At 43.8% G+C, this 20,355-nt stretch overlaps 2 protein-coding genes across 2 annotated transcripts in view; both read left to right on the forward strand.

Moving 5' to 3' along the window:
• Nucleotides 1-282: 282 nt before the first annotated feature.
• On the forward strand, nucleotides 283-6,308 carry LOC133367640 (vomeronasal type-2 receptor 26-like). The gene is made up of 2 exons (XM_061591736.1): nucleotides 283-403; nucleotides 5,395-6,308. The coding sequence occupies exons 1-2, from the start codon at nucleotides 292-294 to the stop codon at nucleotides 6,306-6,308; spliced, it is 1,026 nt and encodes a 341-aa protein (XP_061447720.1). The 5' UTR covers nucleotides 283-291.
• Nucleotides 6,309-19,858: 13,550 nt separating this feature from the next.
• Nucleotides 19,859-20,355, forward strand: part of LOC133367641 (vomeronasal type-2 receptor 26-like) — a 30,843-nt gene continuing 30,346 nt past the window's right edge. The window contains exon 1 of the mRNA XM_061591737.1: nucleotides 19,859-19,904. Within this exon, the coding sequence (XP_061447721.1) occupies nucleotides 19,859-19,904 (46 nt within the window). The remainder of the gene's footprint in view (nucleotides 19,905-20,355) is intronic.

Consider the following 20,355-nt stretch of genomic DNA (forward strand, 5'->3'; position numbering starts at 1 on the left):
TGGCTTAAATATTATCCTTTCCAATCCAGGTAAACAATTATATTTATGGAGGATGATCAAAGGCTGATGTCCAATTACTCTCCCTTTATACCCCATTGTACAGCCTCCCAATACCGCAACATATGAGGGTACCTGCTTTTTGTGGCTCTTATACAAGTATAGAAGGCTCCTACCAATGGCCTCATATACTCTCCTCTCATGTGATTGTTATCATGAAGGAGGTGAATGACTGATGAGGGCTAATTGTTTATTGCTGTTCTTTATAATCCTGTGCAGGTACTGCCTCTTTCCATGTGCAATGACAACTGCTATCCTGGATTCAGCAGGAAAAAGAGGGAGGGGGAGACATTTTGCTGCTATGATTGTGCTGCATGTCCAGAAGGAATGATCTCTCACCTGAAGGGTAGGAAGCATTTATGCACAGATATCAAGAAATTCCCATAACACAGCTGCTTTGTTATTTATTTGGAGAATTGTTGTGAGGATCAAATGGGGGAAAATGTGTATGAAACCTTTAGCTGTTTGAAAGAAAGGCAAGGCATAAAATGTTAGAACAGATTAAAATAAATAAAACACCAAGGGATCATATAATATCAGCAATACAAGTTGAAATACATTTTTAAAGAGGCACAGCAGGCTTCCCTTGCCAAGGAATTCCAAGGCCACTGAGAAGGTCCTCTCTTGGGTCTTATCCAATCATATAAGGATTATGCTGAACCTTCAAACCCAACCTTTTGAAAAATTAAAAATGTAAATGTACTGCCTTCAAGTCGATTCCGACTTATGGCAACCCTATGAATAGGGTTTTCATGAGGCTGAGAGGCAGTGACTGGCCCAAGGTCACCTAGTGAGCTTCATGGCTACGTGGGGATTTGAACCCTGGTCTCCCAGGATGTAGTCCAACACCTTAACCACTACACCACACTGGCTTAAATGGGGCAATTTAACCTTCATCCTGAGCCAGGGGGAAATCACACTATAAGGTTTGGGGGTACATTTTGACCCCAGTGAAATTTCCAATTTTTTACCCCAAGAAACCATTTTGAGGGTGCCAGTGCAGGTATGCTTGACTATAACCAAACCACCAGAACAAGAAAACACTTATAGTAGTATAATTTTTACTGGGCAGTAAAGACTTGCCCCTTTCCTGTGCATATTTAATAGACAACACAATTTATGGTCCTTTAAAAAGATGTGATTTGCATTTAAAACTGTTTTAAAGTTTTTAAAAAGTAAAAATATCACAAAAACACTGTATACTGTTTAGAAACAACTTGAACTTTATTACAACAAACCAATGTCAATGGCTTTGAGGGGTATTTTCTGAGGCCATTTATAAACCTGCAACAAAGAACTGTTTTGCTAGAGTGGCAAAAGGGGGGGAAGTACCCTACTTTGAATGCAGCCAGCCAGCCTGCCTGCAACCTGCCTGTTATGCCCAGCTAGATTAAATATAAATCATTGATCAATTGCCTGCCTTAGACTCTCTCTGAAAGAGCAGGATCATAGTTTGGTGATGCTCCTTGTTGCTCTTTGTAACTAGAGGCTCAGTTGATGTCACTGGCTAGGAGTACCTTTTACCAGCTTCAGGTGTTTCTGGACCAGGATGACCATTGTTGTCCATGCACTGGTAACCTCCAGGCTGGATTATTGTAACACACTCTATGTGGGCCTGCCCTTGAGGCTGGGCCAGAGGCTGCAGCTGGTGCAAAATGCAGCAGCTTAACTCTTCACAGGGGTGAGGTATCACCAACATATTACCCCATTGCTGAAAAAACTGCACTGGCTGCCCATTAGCTGCCAGGCCAAGCTCAAGGTTCTGGTTTTGGTGTAGAAAGCCTACACAGCTTGGGACCAGGATATCTGAAAGATTTCTTACCCCTTATATATAAAGTTGATCACTGTGCTGTGCAGGTAAGGGCCTCCTGCAGATACCATCTTATGAGGAGGTCTGTTCTTTACAACATAGGAAACGGATCTTTGGAATTCCCTCCCCTTAAATATTAGACAGGCGCCAACTCTGTTATCTTTTTGGCACCTGCTGAAGACTTTCCTCTTTCAACAATCCTTTTTAGTAGAGACCTTATCCCAGTCTGCATCTGTGCTGGACTTTCTTTTAAAGAAGTTTTAAAGTTGTTTTTTTAAAAGATGTTTTGTTTTAGTATGTGTTTAAATATGTTTTGTTTTAATATGTTTTAAATCTTCATTTTTAAGATGATTTTTGTGTTTTTGTTTGCTGCCCTGGGCTTCTTCTGGGATGAAGGGTGGGATATACTAAATAAAATAATAATAAAAACAGGGGGGACCCTACTTTCCCCAGAACATTTGGCGGTGGCGGGGGGGGGAGAGCTTGGGCAAAGAAAGGATTTATAAATCCCACCAAATGTAAAATAAAACTTTCTTTGCCTGTAGAAGCCATGTTTCCTTCAAGCAACAAATCTTGCATCCTTCCTTCTTGATCAATTTAAACTCTACCATTGAGTTATTCCTATTTCCTTTGCCCATCCTTTGTCATGTAACTTCCAGCTTGTATGCCCTTGCAAAGGTAGGAGGAATAATTTGGCTCAGGTAGTCTTTAGCTACCTCTCCCTGATCTTTTATATATATATGTAAAAAAGATGGGAAGATCAAAATAGACCCATTTTGCCAAATGGCAAAATTCAATGCAGTTCTGACATATTTTTTGACCCCAGGTAGTTTTTTTTGTTTCCAGAAGTAAATGGTAAGAGGTAACTGGCTGAAATTTGGGGATGTTGTAAGGCAGATGGTTTGTGCCAATGTCCAAGGTGGACTATCTTGTAGGTTTGCATATGTGTAAATTGCAGAATGAAAAGTGCTCCTGGAGAAGATTTAAAAGCAACAACAAAATAAATTGTGAAAGTCTTCAGAGAGATCATTTACTGGTCTGTCAAACTCTGCTTACAAAAAATCATGGGAATTCTTGCTCCCTACAAAATTTCTGCCTCTTGGGAACAGTACACAGACACACAGACACACACACAGACACACACACACAGAGAGAGAGAGGAATAGTGCAGTGAGTGGTCTTTTACCTTTGGAACTAAAGGAGGTGAACGGATGCTCTTTTCATTTAATTTCAACATGTTTTTACAAGCCCCATGGTTGCTCACAGCAGTTCGGGGCTCTTTGAAGATAAGAAGCAGTACAGAAGCCTTGATTTTTTATTGGCAAAGAGACCCATGCTGCTTTTAGCAGGTGCAGGGATTTTTAAAATGTTGGTACTAAATGAAAAGAGCCCTCAGCCAACTCATTCAGTTCCTGCACCATCCCTCCACTTTTTTATATGAACTATTCACAAGAGGCAGAAATATAAATGCCTCTTTTGCAGGGAGCAACAATTTTCATCACTTTTTAAAAAAGCAGTAGATTAGAAGTCCAATGAGACCGTCTTCAGTAGATCTTAAAGCATGGGTAGATTAGGGCTAGGTTTCCGTTTTTCAACTGGACCACCAAGAATGGCAAGGGCTTTCTAGAAGTGTGCCCTCTTTTCATACAGCTGGTACTCGACATACAGGATGCAATGCATGATTAGCAACCTCTTCTTCTTTTCTTCTTCTTCTTCTTCTTCACCATATATGGCAGTTAAACCCATTACACCTATTCCATGTAATGCCGGTGGAAATGAAATGAAATTGACATTGTTTCTGTTCCTCTGGGAGCATTTGAAGTTTGAGTTCACATGCATAGCACAGCCAGCTGGTAGCTTAGCCATTGGCTAGCTTTTGACTTAATTTAAAAGAGTGAAAGAGGAAGAGGAAGAGAGCAAATGGAAAATAAAGACTAAAACAGAAAAAAAGTATTGCCAGTCTGCTGGTCTTGCAGAAACCACTAACCAGCAACCAACACCTGAAGGAAATTGTGCACCACTAATACTGCACCATATTTATTTCTGGCTTAATTTAACCTGGAAGGGGTAATGATGTGACGATTGATTAATGGGGATAATTAAAAGGAAATATATTTTGAAATAGGATTTGGATCATCTGGGTGGAAAATATGGGTAAATTATTTTAAGAACTAATTAGGATGATCAGGATCATAAAGTTTAGAGTGGTTTGGGCAGAAAATGAATTGGCTTCTGTGAGATTAAAATTCTCACAATTATTTCTAAAATTGTATATATGCATATGAATAAGCATTTCAAAATTATATTTATGGGGGTAGTCAATATCCTTTTATTGGCAATGTTTAAGAGGCCACCTTAAAGTAGATTCATATGGGAGAAGGCGGTTCTTTAGATCAATTTTCACTTTATGAATGTAAAGGTCATCACCCAGAAATTTGAATTTGGGTTGGAAGTGCATTTATTTATTTGTTTATTACATTTATACCTCACCTTTCTTTTTTCATGAAACACAAGGCAGCTTATATATGGTTCCCAGGCGGTCTCCCATCCAGGCACTGACCAGACCTGACCCTGCTTAGCTTCAGCAGGGAGCTGGCCTTATGTGCATTCAGACCATAGCCTGGGACCATGCATCTGGGAAATGCAAGAGCTCCGGGCCCCTAGGCTTCAGCCTACTAAGCCTAATGGATAATCTGGCCCTGCCTTGAAGTCCTGCCAAAAGCTATCCATGAATGAGTAATAAATCAGGAGGTATCCAACTATAAGATAGGAGTGCAGCTAGCTAATTAAAGTGTCTAGAACCAAAAGATGTTTGGTTTATTGTTTATTTGAGAGTTTATTGATGTACACCACTGATTACTTCAAATAATATTCTTCCACAGAATAATAACAGATGATGATGATGATAAATGATAATACTTGACAGGTGAAAGGTATTCTTCAAGGGATGAATATACACTATTGCACTATAGGACTAGAGTTGATGGGAAATGGATTTTGTCTATATGTACTGAATTCATGCTTTATATGAGATCTGAATCAGGGATTTTATGGATCATAACAAAACACTTAGACATAAACCCAAACTTCTGGCCTGGTTCACAGTGGCAGGGAGAGTCTGATGGACCTTACCCATCACTTGAAGATGTTGAATCTAGCTTGGAATCCAGCAAATCCTGTGTCAAACTTCCCTTTTCTGGGCCTTCCATCGACTACCACCAGAAGGCATCCACTCATGCTTGCACATTCGGCAGGTGGGAGGATAAGTGCTGTAATTGGTGGAGGCTAGCAGTGGGCCAGTTAGCAGTATGGAGGGCTTCCAGTGCGATGCAAGTGGGGGTTGAATTGTTTTACACACCATTAATCTACATCATGTCAGCATGATTGATTCACAAATTCTTTCTCAGAAATTCAGCCAAAGTACTGGAAGAATACAAAAAGAAGCACTCTCACTGGCTGTTGTAGCTTTTAGATAAAAATTGGTTGACTTCCTGATATATTTAAACAGCACTTCCTTTTTATTCCAGATATGGATGCCTGTGTTAAATGTGAAGAAGATCAATATCCCAATAAGGATCAAACTCAATGTGTTCCCAAGGTTGTAAGTTACCTCTCTTACAAAGAAAATTTAGGGATCATTTTAGCTGTCTTGGCTATTACTTTCTCTTTTGTCACAACGTTAGTACTTGGAATTTTTCTGAAGCATAAGGACACTCCCATAGTCAAAGCCAACAACCGGACCCTCTCCTTTATCCTCCTCATCTCCATCCTTCTGTGCTTCCTCTGCTCCTTCCTCTTCATTGGAAAGCCAAAACAGGTAATCTGCCTTCTCCGACAAATGGATGTTGGTGTTATCTTCTCTGTCGCCCTTTCCAGCATATTAGCAAAAACTATTACTGTGGTACTGGCATTCATGGCAACCAAACCAGGATCTAGGATGAGGAAATGGGTGGGGAAAGGAATGTCATATTCTATCGTCTTTTCCTGCTCCTTTATTCAAGTTTGCATTTGCACCCTTTGGTTAAGTGCTTCACCTCCATTCACAGATGCAGACATGCATTCAGTGAATGGGGAAATTATATTGCAATGTAATGAAGGCTCAGCTACCATGTTTTATTGTGTCTTGGGCTATATGGGCTTTCTGGCAATTATCAGCTTCATGGTGGCTTTCCTAGCCCGGAAGTTACCTGACAGTTTCAATGAGGCCAAATTTATCACTTTCAGCATGTTAGTCTTTTGCAGTGTTTGGTTGTCATTTGTTCCAACCTATTTGAGTACCAAAGGAAAATACATTGTAGCAGTGGAGATCTTCTCCATCTTGTCCTCCAGTGCTGGGTTACTGGGTTGCATCTTCTTCCCTAAATGCTACATCATTGTGCTGAGACCTGAGCTGAACAACAGGGAGCAAATAACTAGTGTTAGGTCAAAACTAAAATTCTGAGCTGTCCGTTTACCTTACTCACCTTGTGTTCACCCCGGGAAGAGTGCGGAGCTGAGCCACTTGAACCCACTGCCAGAGACCCAAGAAATAATGACAACAAGAACCTTTGACAAAGGGGACCCAACCTGTCCAGCAGATGCCTTCCAGAAATGGGACCCTGTTTATTGAAAGAGGTTCAAATTATATACCCTCGAGGAGGGGTTACAGGTCAGGGGGATGAACTCCATAAAGCATAAAGAAATCACACGTTGGCATAAAGGTCATGACAGGAGGGGGAGAAGGAGAGGAAGGGGCAAAATTACTAGAGGGCATGTTGCCCTTTGTAAATCAGGATTTGCAGACCGTGTACAGCCTTGAGATAAGACTGGAGCCAGAGATCTGAAACTCCCAGGGACAGGACACTGAATGGACACATAGTATAAACAATTGCAAGGCTCATTTATGTGGGGAACAAAGGTTTCCATCCTTTGACACCTATCTGTTAAAGCTCAATGAGCATGTGAAAAAGCTGAATCCAGTTTACATTTCAAACCAAAGTTGTTCCTGCAAAGCTTCCTGGGATGTGTCAGGTAAGGGGCAAATAAACCGAAATCAACTTTATTTCTTCCAAGATTCAATTTAACCCAACACTAGCAAGAAAAGTTGAAAATATATCATAAAGAAATAAACATTTTCATAGGGAAAGCTAATGGTAGGAATCTCATTAAAAACTGAGAATTAATCAAATATCCCTCCTCAATAAATTGGGAGTGCAATTGAACCATACACAGTGGACTGCCTACCTTGATTCTTCTCGTACATGCCTGCATTGTCTGATCCCCATTCCAAAAATGCGAAATATTTCACCTTGTTGGTTCTGGGTGGTGTTATAGCTTCCAAAATAGGAGAGGTCAATTTCACTTGCCCTTCTTCGCCTGTGGCTGTTACCAAACCAAAGACATTGCCAGCATAGTGGCACTAGTGTATTTTCCCACTAGGGATCTTGGGGTTCAACCCCCACAATTCCTGGTGGAAAAATATTGTGACAGCAACACTGATAGCATCTCCTTCACTTTAGAAACAGTTGTAAATGATGGCTGATGGAGTGTGGGCACCATTTACACTGCCTCAGTGGAGAGATGAGAAGCAGGGCTCTTTCTATCAGCTCTGCTGGAAGACCAGCTTCATCCGGTCTCCCCTCCCTCAGTAGCCATTCCATCAATGGGAGAACTGGCAAGCAGAGCTCATTACATCAGCTTCACCAAGAGACCAGTTCCATCCATTAGGCACCTCCTGCCCCTGAACTGCTTCTATACCAGATGAAGCCTCACTCACCGTGTAACTGATGAGTGGGGCCTAGTTGCAGTCGGAGGCGAAGCTGCTGCCTCCATCTTCTGTAAGGGCAAAGTCGCGCATCGCGTCTATTACACACGCATGACGTGCAGCGTGAGGGTGCGGGGCTTAAGGGCCTATTTAAGCCCAGCTGCCCTTTCCTACCCCCTCTTTGCTCGCGCGACGTGGACGGCAAGGGACAGAGCAGCTGGGAGACGGAGCTGCAGAACAGCAGTTTTTTGCGGCGCAAGGAGCCTTTTGCAGGCCGATTTTGGCCTCCTTGTTTTCCCATTAGGGGTGTGGGCTGCAGGCAGGGTGGTCGCGTGCCTGGAGGAGCGGCTGCGGCTGGAGTGGGCCTTGTTAAAGGGGCCTACTCAGCCAAACGTGGCTGGCACACGCACACATGGCTGGTGGGGGAGGGAGACGCCTGTACTCTCCAGCAGCACCACCTCAAGGCTGCCTTGGCAGCCAGTTAAACAAGAACTCAACACAATTATAATCTGAATTACACGATTAGATTCTATTGAATATAAATAAATTATAGGTGCTGCATGGCTTATGATTAGGGGTTTTATACATTAAGCAGTGTCTTTAGTTTAATAATAATATTGGTATTGCATTGTTTGACACTGATACTGTTTGTGTATTTATTGTTGTGAGCTAAACTACAATAGGTTAATTTCACCACACAGCATTTCTAATAATTATTATTTCATAATTATAATTATAAGCCAATGACTGGGAATAAGGGAATCACACATACAGTCATTGGGTATATTAATAATAATAATATTCATAATTATAAGTCGGGGTGGATTTAAAGCAATGCCACCCAAGAAAGGAAATGGTGTGTGTGTGAGAGGTCCCCTCATAAAATGCAGACCTTTGGGCATTTTTAAATTACCCCACCCATACGCCTGGGATAGGTTTTGGTGTAGTGGTTGAGGTTTGGACTGCAACCCGGGAGATCAGGGTTCAAATCTTCCCAATAGCCGTGGGCTGCAGGCTTAGAACTAATTATGGGAGAGGAGGCTGCACAGGCCTTTCGGGCCTCCAGGCCCTATTCCTCCCCTTTGGGTTGCCAAGGCTGGGTGTGAGTTCAGCCTAGGTAGGGGGCGCAAGACGGTGAAGGATGTGGTTGACACATTGGCAGCCTCTCTTGGCCATTGTGCAGGGTTCTTTGGTTAGGCTTACGACCTTTGCATGGCTCGGGCCTATATTAAGTTCAAGGTACTTTATTCTATTAATTTTATTACATGGTGGCTGCTTTGGAGGGTGCAGAGCTCTTTGGTTAGGCTTCTGACTTCCTGCTAGGACCAGGAAAATATTAGGTTGAGGTAGCTAATTTTATTGTTATTATATTACATGTGGCCTTTGTAGGGCCTTTCGGTCTTCAGATTTGGATACTAATGGTGTGCAGAGATGACAGGGTTTGCTAGAAAACGTCTACATCACCATAACTTAGATGACAGTGATCCTTTTCCACGTGTCAGTTACACATTCCTTGTTAACTCTGAGACAGAAGTTGTATTTATTTGAGTTTGGTCTCATATCAACAACAAAGCATATGGCATTTGTTATATTCAAAGAGGAATATGTAAACTTCTGCAGGGAACTGAAGGTCTAGCAGATGATAATGTGGCTTGATGGGTGGATAGGAATAAAGAGGAAAGACAGGCTACTTATTAGGCTCTTATCCTCATTTCTAGGATTTTAGACCTTACTAAAACAGGGGGTGGTCTTGACAGGATCTTAGACTATTGTGACACGGAAGCTGCCTTTTAAGATTCAGGCAGACTCTTCATTCTTTCTTGATAATTTTACAACAACATTTCTGATATCATTTACCTGAAGTCATATATAGCATGCAACTTTTAGATTGGCATGTCTATTTTAATATGTAGGATATCAGTTACTTGAAATCAATATAGCATGCAAATGTTGCAATTTCTATTCTGATTGGTGCTTTGGAAACCCGCTAGGAAAAAGCTGCAGTGGGTCCAACTATTGGTGACAGCAGCATATCCTCAGTCTCTGTGCTTTGGGGTAACTGGATTAGCTGCAACAAAATAGTAGTTCGTAAGGTGTACTTACTCATAAATGATTTCCTTCCCTTTGCAGAAGGATATGTGCAACAGTGAGATAAGAGGCAAGAGGCCTTCAAAGGGGTAAGAAGAAGCCACCAGCATAAGCTGCTCAGGTTAGACTCAAGTTAGACTCAAGGTACTACAAACTTTGTTTGCAGGCTACCCAGTTTAAGGGGAGGTTTGTCTGTGTTATGGTGTTTTCCCCTGTTGGTTTCACAATCCCATACTCGAATTCCCAGCTGGCCTTCATGGCCTCCAACTCCCGGCTGGCCTTCATGGCCTACAATCTTCAATCTGTTTTAGTTATGACAGTAATTGCCAGGGACAGAGTGTAACCTTTCTGGAATTCTTCCCTATAGTGGTGGCTGTTTATTTATGGGCCAAGAGGCTGAGGAACTCTATGGTCCATTTTTGGTGTGATAACATGGCCACGGTCCATGTTATTGTTGCGCGTGCGTGTATAGATCATACAAGGATGGAATCCAAGAGTTGTATAGAACAGGAATAAGCCAGGCCAGGCAAGTTTCTTGTAAGAGTCTTTACTAGGCAAAGACATTAGACACAGTTCTCTTCACAGACAGCTTTTCCCCCACACTGAGCTTTTCCAAGCATCCCACCTTATCAGGCTTCCCAGCCAGCTACTGACCTTGGCAAACCTGGCACTCTGTTCCCACAGCTTAACCCTTCTGCTTCAGGTTTCACTCTCTTTGCTAAAAACCCTGTCTGTGAGTCTCACAGCATGCTTCACTGACCAACAGCTCCTACCTGAGACTTACAGATTACAAAACTTCATTGTTCATCATTACATTTCTACAATATTAACTTTTCATTACAATACATATCAGTACATGGTTTGTTTTCTTACAGTTTCTATTTACATTTTCAGTTCAGTTCTTGTTTCTTTATTTCTTTATTCACACAGGTTTTACAGAGTCATTTTGTTCACTTTTATTTGATAATACATTTATATTTCATTCCTCAACACAAAACTTCCACATGTTTCTTTATCTATTGGTCCTTCTTTTTCCCATTCTACTGGATATTCATCTGTTTCATTATTCTGTTGTGTAACATTAAATGTGAATCTCTGAGGTGGTTGACCTTTCGTTTTTCTTTCTGACCTTCTAACATTATCTATTTCCATTTCTTCCTCACTCTCTATTTTACTTGGACCTGCACCTGTGTCTGCACTGGTACTTGGCATTTCTGTATCTTGCATTGCCATGTCTTCACGTCTCAGCCTTTTTACAGTACGTTTGCCACCGTGTATTAGATCAGTCAATGCAGTTTTTAATGGAATTTGCTGCCCAAAAGTAACATCTGCTGCTTCCTGCTTGCTTGCACTATCTAGGATAACTGTTTGATTGTCTCTCCAAGGTTTATCTATCACCTTTATACTTCTGCTTAACACTACTTGTTGTTTCTCAGGCAACCAAACTCTATAATATGAATTCTGAAATCCCAAAATGCGTCCTGCCTGAGCTCTTGAGCCTAATTTACCATGCCTTTTCTGTTTTGCAACATGTACCCAGCATTTTGCCCCAAAACGTTCTATGTGTTTCACCCTGGGCTTTCTTCCAGTCAATTTCTCATAGGGAGACATGCCTATTGTTCTGTGCATGAGACGGTTCTGAATATAAACAGTGTACAGAATACATTCACCCCAATAAGTGTTATTCATATCAGCATCTGCTAGCATGGCTCTCATTGAATCCTGCAATGACCGGTTCCTCCTCTCTGCAGTTCCGTTGGAGGATGGGCTGAAGGGAGCAGTGAGACTCTGTATTATTCCCTTCTTTTCCAAATATGTTTTAAATGAATTACTGGTAAATTCTCCACCTTGATCTGATTTGATATTTTTGATAACAACCCCATATTGTGTCTCTGTTCTCTGTATAAATGCCTTCAATTTCTCTTCTGCTTCACTTTTCTTTTTCAATAAGAATACATGTGTAAATCTGGAGAAGTCATCCACAATCACTAAATAAAACCTTGCTCCACCTTTTGAGCACTGGAAAGGTCCAGCCAAATCCACATGTATGAGCTGATAGGGTTCAGTGGTCGTGCTTTCACAGCTCTTATTTACCGGAGTCACAGTCATTTTTGTTTTATAGCATACTTCACACTCATCCACATGCTCACAATGTGTTAATATCAAATCTTGACTATGCTTTGGGGTGTTTTGTATCTTTTGGAAATGTGCGTGTGCTAATTTTCTGTGCCATTCATGTAAACAATTATCATGTTTATCTTTATTAACTCCTATCCAAGCACACGTGGGTTTATCAAGATTGCACTCAACCATAAACATTTGGTTCTGTAATTTCCCTTGCATGCATATTTCACCATCCTTTCTCACAAAACATCTATCCCCTTCAAATGTAACTTTACAACCTATTTGAGCCCATTTTCTTACTGATAGAATGTTATATTTTAAACCAGAAACCAATAACACATCTGTTAATATAGTTCCCAAAGTACTCAACCTGAGCGTGCCTTTTGCAATCGCGTCCTGAGTCGATCCGTCAGCCAGATAAATCTTCTCCTGCGTCGGCTTTGAAGTGTAAAATAAACTAGAGTCTGTGATTAGGCAATTAGACGCTCCACTGTCGAGAAGCCACTTAGAGTTAATGAGTTTATTGTCCTCCTTAGTAACAAAGTTCACGCTTGTTCTCTGACTTCCAAAGTCCCTGTTATTCCTCTTCTTTAAACAATGTCTCTGTATATGTCCACGGGACCCACAAAAGTAACATATTTTATTCTCTTGCCTGCTTCTTTGATTTTGTTGTTGTTGTACAGCCACAGTCTCTTTTAACTCAGTTTTCTTATTCTCTTGTCTTCTATTCCTCTCTTGTTGAAGTTTCTGTTCTACAAATTCCAAATTCGGATGTCCGTCGGGTAAAGTTTCCAGACTCAAGACCAGGACATCCCATTTTTGATCAAATGAAGATAACAGTATATAGACCATCTGAATGTCACTATGATGCACTCCTCTATCTTGCAGCTCAGCATTTAATCTACGAAATTCAGCCAGATGCTCTGTCATAGTCACTTCATCTGTAAAACGCATCTGATAAAGTTTCCGTGCTAAACACAGCCTGCTCCCAGCAGTTTGCTGCACATGAGCGGCTCTTAGCTTCTCCCACATCTGATTAGCTGTCGGCTCATTACTCACCAGCAACAGTTGAGAATCAGACAGCCCCAGAGTAATAAAAGCCTTCGCTTTCTCGTCTTTCTTCAACCACGCTGCTGAAGGAGCTGCCGGAGGGGGGTTTTCTACAACATCATTCAAATCTTCTTTAATCAGAACTGCTCTCATTCTCCATTTCCAGCTGGAGTAGTTTACAGCATTCAGTCTCTCCATCGGCATCCCGGATAATTGGTTTACAGCCATGTTGCCCACTCTTACTTGCCTCTTTCTTGCACTTTGTTTCTCTCTGCAACAACGTCACGTCAACACTCTCGAACCCGCTACCTTGTATGATAAGCTGGGCCCATAACCCCTGTTGCGCGTGCGTGTATAGATCATACAAGGATGGAATCCAAGAGTTGTATAGAACAGGAATAAGCCAGGCCAGGCAAGTTTCTTGTAAGAGTCTTTACTAGGCAAAGACATTAGACACAGTTCTCTTCACAGACAGCTTTTCCCCCACACTGAGCTTTTCCAAGCATCCCACCTTATCAGGCTTCCCAGCCAGCTACTGACCTTGGCAAACCTGGCACTCTGTTCCCACAGCTTAACCCTTCTGCTTCAGGTTTCACTCTCTTTGCTAAAAACCCTGTCTGTGAGTCTCACAGCATGCTTCACTGACCAACAGTTATCAACTCCCTTACATCTAGGAACGCCAGGGTTATGAGCCTTGTCCGGGTTTTTGTTCTCCAGTGCCTTCGTTTCAATATGCTTTTTTGGGCACGGCATGTTGCTGACATTGACAATAGTTAGACAGCCACAAAAACGCCCTCCCCCGGCACCTGGCTCCTCGGATGAGGAGACGGCGCCGCCATGGGCTGCCATCTTGATGCACATGGAGGCTTTAGAACAGATGACTCATTCGCTATCACTGATCAGCTCCAATCAGCAGGAAAGGTCAAGGAAGCAAGTTATAAGACTCTTCTCAGTGGCTAACACACTCCCCTTTCATGCTGATTGGCTTATATGATGCTGGAGATAGGGACCCTGCTGGGAAAGGACTTCCCTGGACTGGTAACCCATGGGCCTTGAAAAGTCCACCCCCAGCCTGGCGACCCAGTGGCCAGAGCAGACCTGGCAGACTCACCTGTTCCCACCAGTAGCGCAGCCAAACCAGCAACGGGGCAGTCCACCACAGCTGTTGATGTCACTCTAGTCTGGGGTGTCTCTGTGATGTTCCTGTATTAGTGTAAATAGGGTAAGTGCTGTTTGTATAGGAGATACATGGTAAGTAGAATGAAAGAGGAAGGGGGAGTGAATGGGCAGTAGAATGTTGGATGATTGGCTGAATGTTTAAAATGGCTGACAGTATAAAAGAAAGAATGACAGTGGAATCTGGGTGGTGGTGAATGTTAGTGGGTTGTTTTGGTGGGTTTTGAGAGGAGATTGTGTGGACAGTTGGTGGATGTGAGGAGAGGGTGGAGTTTGGATTAATACTAAGACCAGTACCTCAGGAATACATGTAAACATATGCTTAAGTGCCTTTTAAAGAAATCTTGTTATCTTTGTTATTCAATAAATACTTTTGGTTTACCAAAGGCCTGATCCTTGGCTGGGGTTTCACAGACCAGAAGGGAGGGTAAGGTAAATACCAAGGCTGAAGGATAACAAATGGTGGCAGCGGGGAAGGGAAGAATAACACCACAAGCAGTCTGAGTAAATCGAAGGGATCGGGACAGCTTAAGCACGCAGTCACAGAGGTAACCTAATTGAGGGAGACTCAGGCCGAGTCTCTGGGACTACTGGTTATAGGACGTGACTGGTGGTGCTGCCTAGCAGGGGGATCTGTTGAGATCTGTGCTAGAGTGGGGAGAGAAACCATAAAAAAGGACAGTCTGGACTGGTGGAGTCCCTGGTGGTGCCTAGAGACAGGCAGTAACCACGAGCAGGTAGGATCCTGACAGGGAGAGCCAGGGAAGGGCGTCACAGTCGCCACCTCTCCTCCAGTCCCTATTGCCGCTATTGGCACAGGGGGAGCCACTGGCCCATCACTCACCATCTGGGTAGAGTCAGGGCGGGTCTCAAGAGCGTCAAGCCTCGCTAAACTCAAAGCAAGGATATTGCTGTTAGCCCCTTGCTGCTGCCCCACATTTGAGCCACCTGGAGCCTTTGCTTTTGTTCGCTTTGGCCTGGTAGCCCCCCCAGTGGTAGTCCCCAGAGTGGCTTCCTGCTCTGAAACAGGCCGTGATAACCCAGGAGCCGGGGTTGGTGTCACCCTCTCCCGCTGTCATTCTTAGCAAAGGCAGGTGGTTTTCAGGATTATGCAGGGGACTTTAGGGTCCGCCGCATGTTGGCAGGGTGGGCTAGGGAGCATCCTGCCACGCCTGATTCCCGTCGACCTATTTCAGTCGACATTTTAATAGCCTTGAGTGGCCAGTGGGACAAACTTTGCTCCTCCAGCTATGAAGCCTTACTATTTCAGGCAGTGGCCCTCACACTGTTTTTTGGTGCCTTTCGAATTGGAGAAGTGGTAGCTGGCTCCAAGCGAGACCTATCTCGTTGTGCCCTTCAATTGGCAGATATTACCATGGAAGGGGGTTGTGCTTGCATAAATCTGAGAAGGTCTAAGACGGACCAGAAGCGTAAGGGACGACGTGTCATGTTGGCCCCATCCACAGTGCCTACTGTGATGTTCCTATATATTAGTGTATATATGGTAAGTGCTGGTTGTTTAGAGTATACATGGTAAGTAGTGAAAGAGGAGGGGGAGTGAATGGGCAATAGAATGCTTGATGATTGGCTGAATGTTTAAAATGACTGACAGTATAAATGAAAGGATGACAGGTAAATCTGGGTGAATGTGAGGTGGTAAATTGTGGAATGGGGGAGAAGAGAAAGAGTGGATTGCTTGGTGGGGTTTGAGAGAGTTGTTTGTCAGGAGAGAGTGAAGAAGGAGGGAGGTGGAGTTCGGATTAGTATTGAGTAAAACCATATGCTTATGTGCCTTAAGAAGAAATCTTGTTAATCTTGTTAGCTTTGTTATCTGTAATAAATACTTAATTTGGTTTACCAAAGGCCTGATCCTTGGCTGGGGTTTCACAGACCAGAAGGGAGGGTAAGGTAATGACCAAGGCTGAAGGGGAACTGTAACAAATGGTGGCAGCGGTGAAGAGAATAACAATACCAGTATTCAGAGTCTCTGGGAATACTAGTATTGGGACGTTACTGGTGGTTGCCTAGCAGGGGGATCTGTTGAGATCTGTGCTAGAGCGGGGAGAGAAATCATAAGAGAGAGCGGTCCGGACTGGTGGAGTCCCTGGTGGTGCCTAGAGACAGGCAGTAACCACGAGCAGGTAGGAACCTGACAGAGAGAGCCAGGGAAGGAAGCATCACACCTACCCTCTGCCCAGTGCGGGCTTTACAAGCAATTTTGGCAGATAGGGGACCGAGGGATGGATATTTATTTACCCATGCAAGTGAGGTTCCCCTCACAAAATACCAGTTTGGGGCATTAACAAAGCAAGCATTGCATAAGCTGAGGTTTGACCCCTCACAGTTTGGAACCCATTCATTCAGAATTGGAGCTGCTTCTACGGCAGCAGGTATTGGTTTTCCCCAAACAAGAGTACAGGCAGTTGGATGTTGGTCCTCTGGTGCCTTTAAGGGCTGCATTCGCCCCTTTTAGAGGGCTTGGAAATGCGGAAGCCTAATAAGTTTTATTTGTTTTGACAGGTTGCTGGACGGGGAGGGAGCAGACGCGCATCCTCATATGCGGCCACAGCATGATCTTCTGGGCAGCCCGGAGGGCAGCGAGGTCGAGCATGGGCTCGCAGCTGGGCCTCAGTTGTTGGGCTACAGTACAGTGGCTTGGCCGGCGAGGAATGCATTGGGAGGGGCTCCTACCCACTCTGTTCCAGCAGGATGTAGTGCGGACGGCCCCGCACGTGGTGGTCATTCACCTGGGTGGTAATGACCTTGGTTTGCTGCAAGGCAAGGCCCTCAGGGTTCAGGCATGTAAGGACATGCAGGTGATAAGGCAAAGGTGGCCTTCGCTACGTCTGCTATGGTCAGACTTGCTCCCACGTAGGGTGTGGCATGGGGTATGGAATCCATGGGCGCTCGATAGAGCACGGAAGAGGGTCAACCGGCATATTCGGTTGGCTCTTCTTGGGCACGGGGATTTAGCCATTCTGCATCCCCATATTCAGCATTCAGAGGTTGAACTATACAGGGCCGATGGCATTCACCTGTCTGATGCAGGTAACGACTTCTTCCTGAAAGACCTGCAGAGGTGTCTGCGAGAGGTTCTTCTCGGCAGTGGGGTAAAGGGGGACTAAATAGAGATTTGTCCCCCTTTTGTGGTGGGAAGGTGCGGGAAGGGAAATAGGTAAGGACAGCTAGGTGGCCCCCTTAGGCACCTTTGGAGGTGATTGGCGGTTTCGGAGGCCTGTCTGTCAGAGCTTTCCAGCTTGAGGGCAGGATATGGGCTGCCTCTGGGGCCAACTTATCTCATCTACCCAAGGGTTATCCAGCCCTGGGTGGGGATGACGTAGGAAGGCCCCCCTACTCACCTACAAGGTGTGGCCTGGGTAAAGGTAAGCACATGGGCTTGCCCTTCCTCCGGCAGGGGCTGGTCGCCCGAGAGCTGTATGGCAAGATACTTGCTTAGAGACAGTTCCCGCACCTAGGTTTTCCTTCTGCAGGTCACTTTAAATTGAGTTTTTGTTTAATGTAATTTAATAAAGTGGCCCTTGTTCAACCCAAGCTGACGTCTCTGTGTTTTATTTCGCCCCTCGACTGCAACTGGTTGTTTTAAGAACTACTGTCCAAGAATTGGTGCCTGAGTTTGCTTTTTTCTTCTTCCCTCCCTGTCTCTTTCTCCTTGTGTGTCATTTTTTTCATTTTAGACTGTAAGCCTCCAGACAGAGATTGTCTTGTTTTAACTGATTGTATGTATGCCATTCTGAAAGCCTTTTTGGCTGAGGAGTGGGGTACCAATGCTCTAGCTAAATAATGATAAATAATCAGAGCTTGAAAAAAACCATACTTCCTAAAACCCCTCGTGTGCATGTAAAACAATTTAATTGCCATCTATTTGTAGATTTAATTGCCATCTATTTGTACATGGGTTGACAAATATTAGGACAGGAGAATATAGTTCAGATTCTCAATGAATCAACTCCAGAAACTCTTTTCAATATCCTGGCTGAGCTAGCTCTAGGTGAAGGAGTAACCAAGTTCCAGAATGAAGAACTGGGTGGGTAACAGATCAGCAAAGGCCACAATCCTTTCTTGTGCCAGGTTTTGCAAGGGTTAGCTCGGTATATCTCCTCTCGATATGGATATGCATGCGCTAAATGGGAAGATCATATGTTATTGATGTCATCTTAGAGAAATATTGTATGTGGGTGAATGTTGTTAAAAGCACTATTCCAAAACTTAATAAATAAAATCCATGTTTCATCTTCTTGTAATTAATAAGCTTTCAGTCTTTTCCTATCTTCACTTGGAAGTAAGTCTCACCAAGTTCAATGAAACCCTGAAGTAAGGATAAAGTACAGCTATGCTACCGGAGCCAAGCTATTGTTCAAATTACAGTATATGTCCCAATGCAAAACAGGGAGCACTTTTGAAAATCAGTAACATAATGCTATACGTTCCATCCACAATCAATTCCCAAATAGTAAGTTCAACATCTTCCTCCAGGATCACTTCCTCAGAAGGTGGGAAACTATTATGGCACTGATTTGAGACCCAAGAGATCTGCAATTGGTACCAAAATGAAATAACGCTGAAAAGATCAGGTGAATCAAATGGGGGGGGAGGTTGCCTATACAGGAAACTGTGGGTGTGACCAGACCATGCAGTTTACCTTGCTCTTATGTGCTTGAACCCCCATTCTGTCTCTCCCTTGGCTGAAGCTGCTGCTGAAGAATAACTGCATGAGAACAGAAGGCTGCTGCTACCCTTTCTTCCACTGTCTTATATAGCGGGTTGTTTTTACTCCCTGTCCTTCTGTTGTCCATAGAAAGGCCAGACATCAGGAGACCACAGTGTTGGATGAAGGTGTTGTGATGATCAAGTGGGCAAACAATGTATGCTGACTTTAGCTCTTTGGAAGAAATGTAAGATTTAAATGTAACAGAGTAAAATTAAATGCAACAGAGGGTGCTTTCACACTGCACTTTATTCCGTTATTCTGACAGTTTCTTACCCGTTAGTTTCTGCATTATATTTGACCTTTCACACAACATACCAGGTAGCTCCAGAATTCTGGTGGAATGTAGTGGAAGTTTAGTGCTAATTTCCATGACAAATGATACCAGAAACAATTTGTTTGCAAGGCTGGGAACATGGAACCTCTGGGGAGTTTTTCGCTAGTTACAGCCACTCATGTGACAGGCATCCTAGCATGCAGTGTGGAACACGGGAAAAATGAGCAGGAGCTGCCTTAAAGCAGAGGGGGGAAATGAGCAGGAGACACCTTAAAAACAGAAGAGGAAAATGACCAGGAGCTGCCCCTGGGCTGCAGTCCGAAGCTCTAGGTGAGCCTCCTTAACAGGCACCACCACCACCGAACGACTGGGGCCAGAAAAGGATGAAGGGAGGTGCATTATCAGGCGCTTCTTCACCCACCGTTGACTGGAGCCACAGCCATGAGCTGCAGTATGGATAATAGCAAGGGTAACGGGAGCCACCTCTGCGAGCTCCCAACAGCTGGTAAAGCCGGCGCCACTGCCCCCAACTCCCCGTGGCTGCTGCCATGAATCCTGAAATAAATGGTGATGGTAAGGGGAGCTGCCTCCACGAGCTCCCGGCAGCCACGATAGTAGGTGCTGCCGCTGCGAGCCCCAAAAGCCAAGATGGGGGGGAAATATACCAAACCCCCTAAAACGAAGGGGAGAGAGAAAAACTCTGACACGTTTGCTGCTATTGGAGGAACTAGTGCTCATGTGTATAACAGGAGAGGGATGAAGACGAGGCTCTGTTCATTGGAGCTGTGTGAAAGACCGTTGCGCAAAATGCCGGCATATCGACTGCGAAAACTGCTGTTCCTTGGCGCAACAGGTACTACAGTGTGAAACGGGATTTAGAAATCCGGACAGAAGTGCTTCCTTTTTAATCCTTTAAACTAATGCAGGGCTCATCCAGATGACTGCAAAATGTGTGACATGCCCGCTATGTGTGTTCATTATTTTTCAGTCATCCAAATGACGTCTTGCACTGTTACGCATTTTTGCGGGTTAAATCCGCTCCTTGCAATACCGGCAAAAATGTGATTTGCTGTTTAAAATTGGGAATCATCCGCTGTGCCTTCAGGAGGTAGGATGCAATACCGAGGACTTTACAGCTGATGGGTGGTTCTTGGGCGTTTCCCCTTGCCCCTTCTCATTCCAGCCAATCACATATCTGCACTTTTGCGCATGTGTGAGAATAAGCCCAGGAAAATTGAACCAATCATCACAATGGTGGGGTATTGGGGAGTGGTCTGCAACTACTGCACAGATGCATTTTTTTT

Source organism: Rhineura floridana, chromosome 11 (genome assembly GCF_030035675.1).
Source record: "Rhineura floridana isolate rRhiFlo1 chromosome 11, rRhiFlo1.hap2, whole genome shotgun sequence".
Taxonomy (NCBI): Eukaryota; Metazoa; Chordata; class Lepidosauria; order Squamata; family Rhineuridae; genus Rhineura; species Rhineura floridana.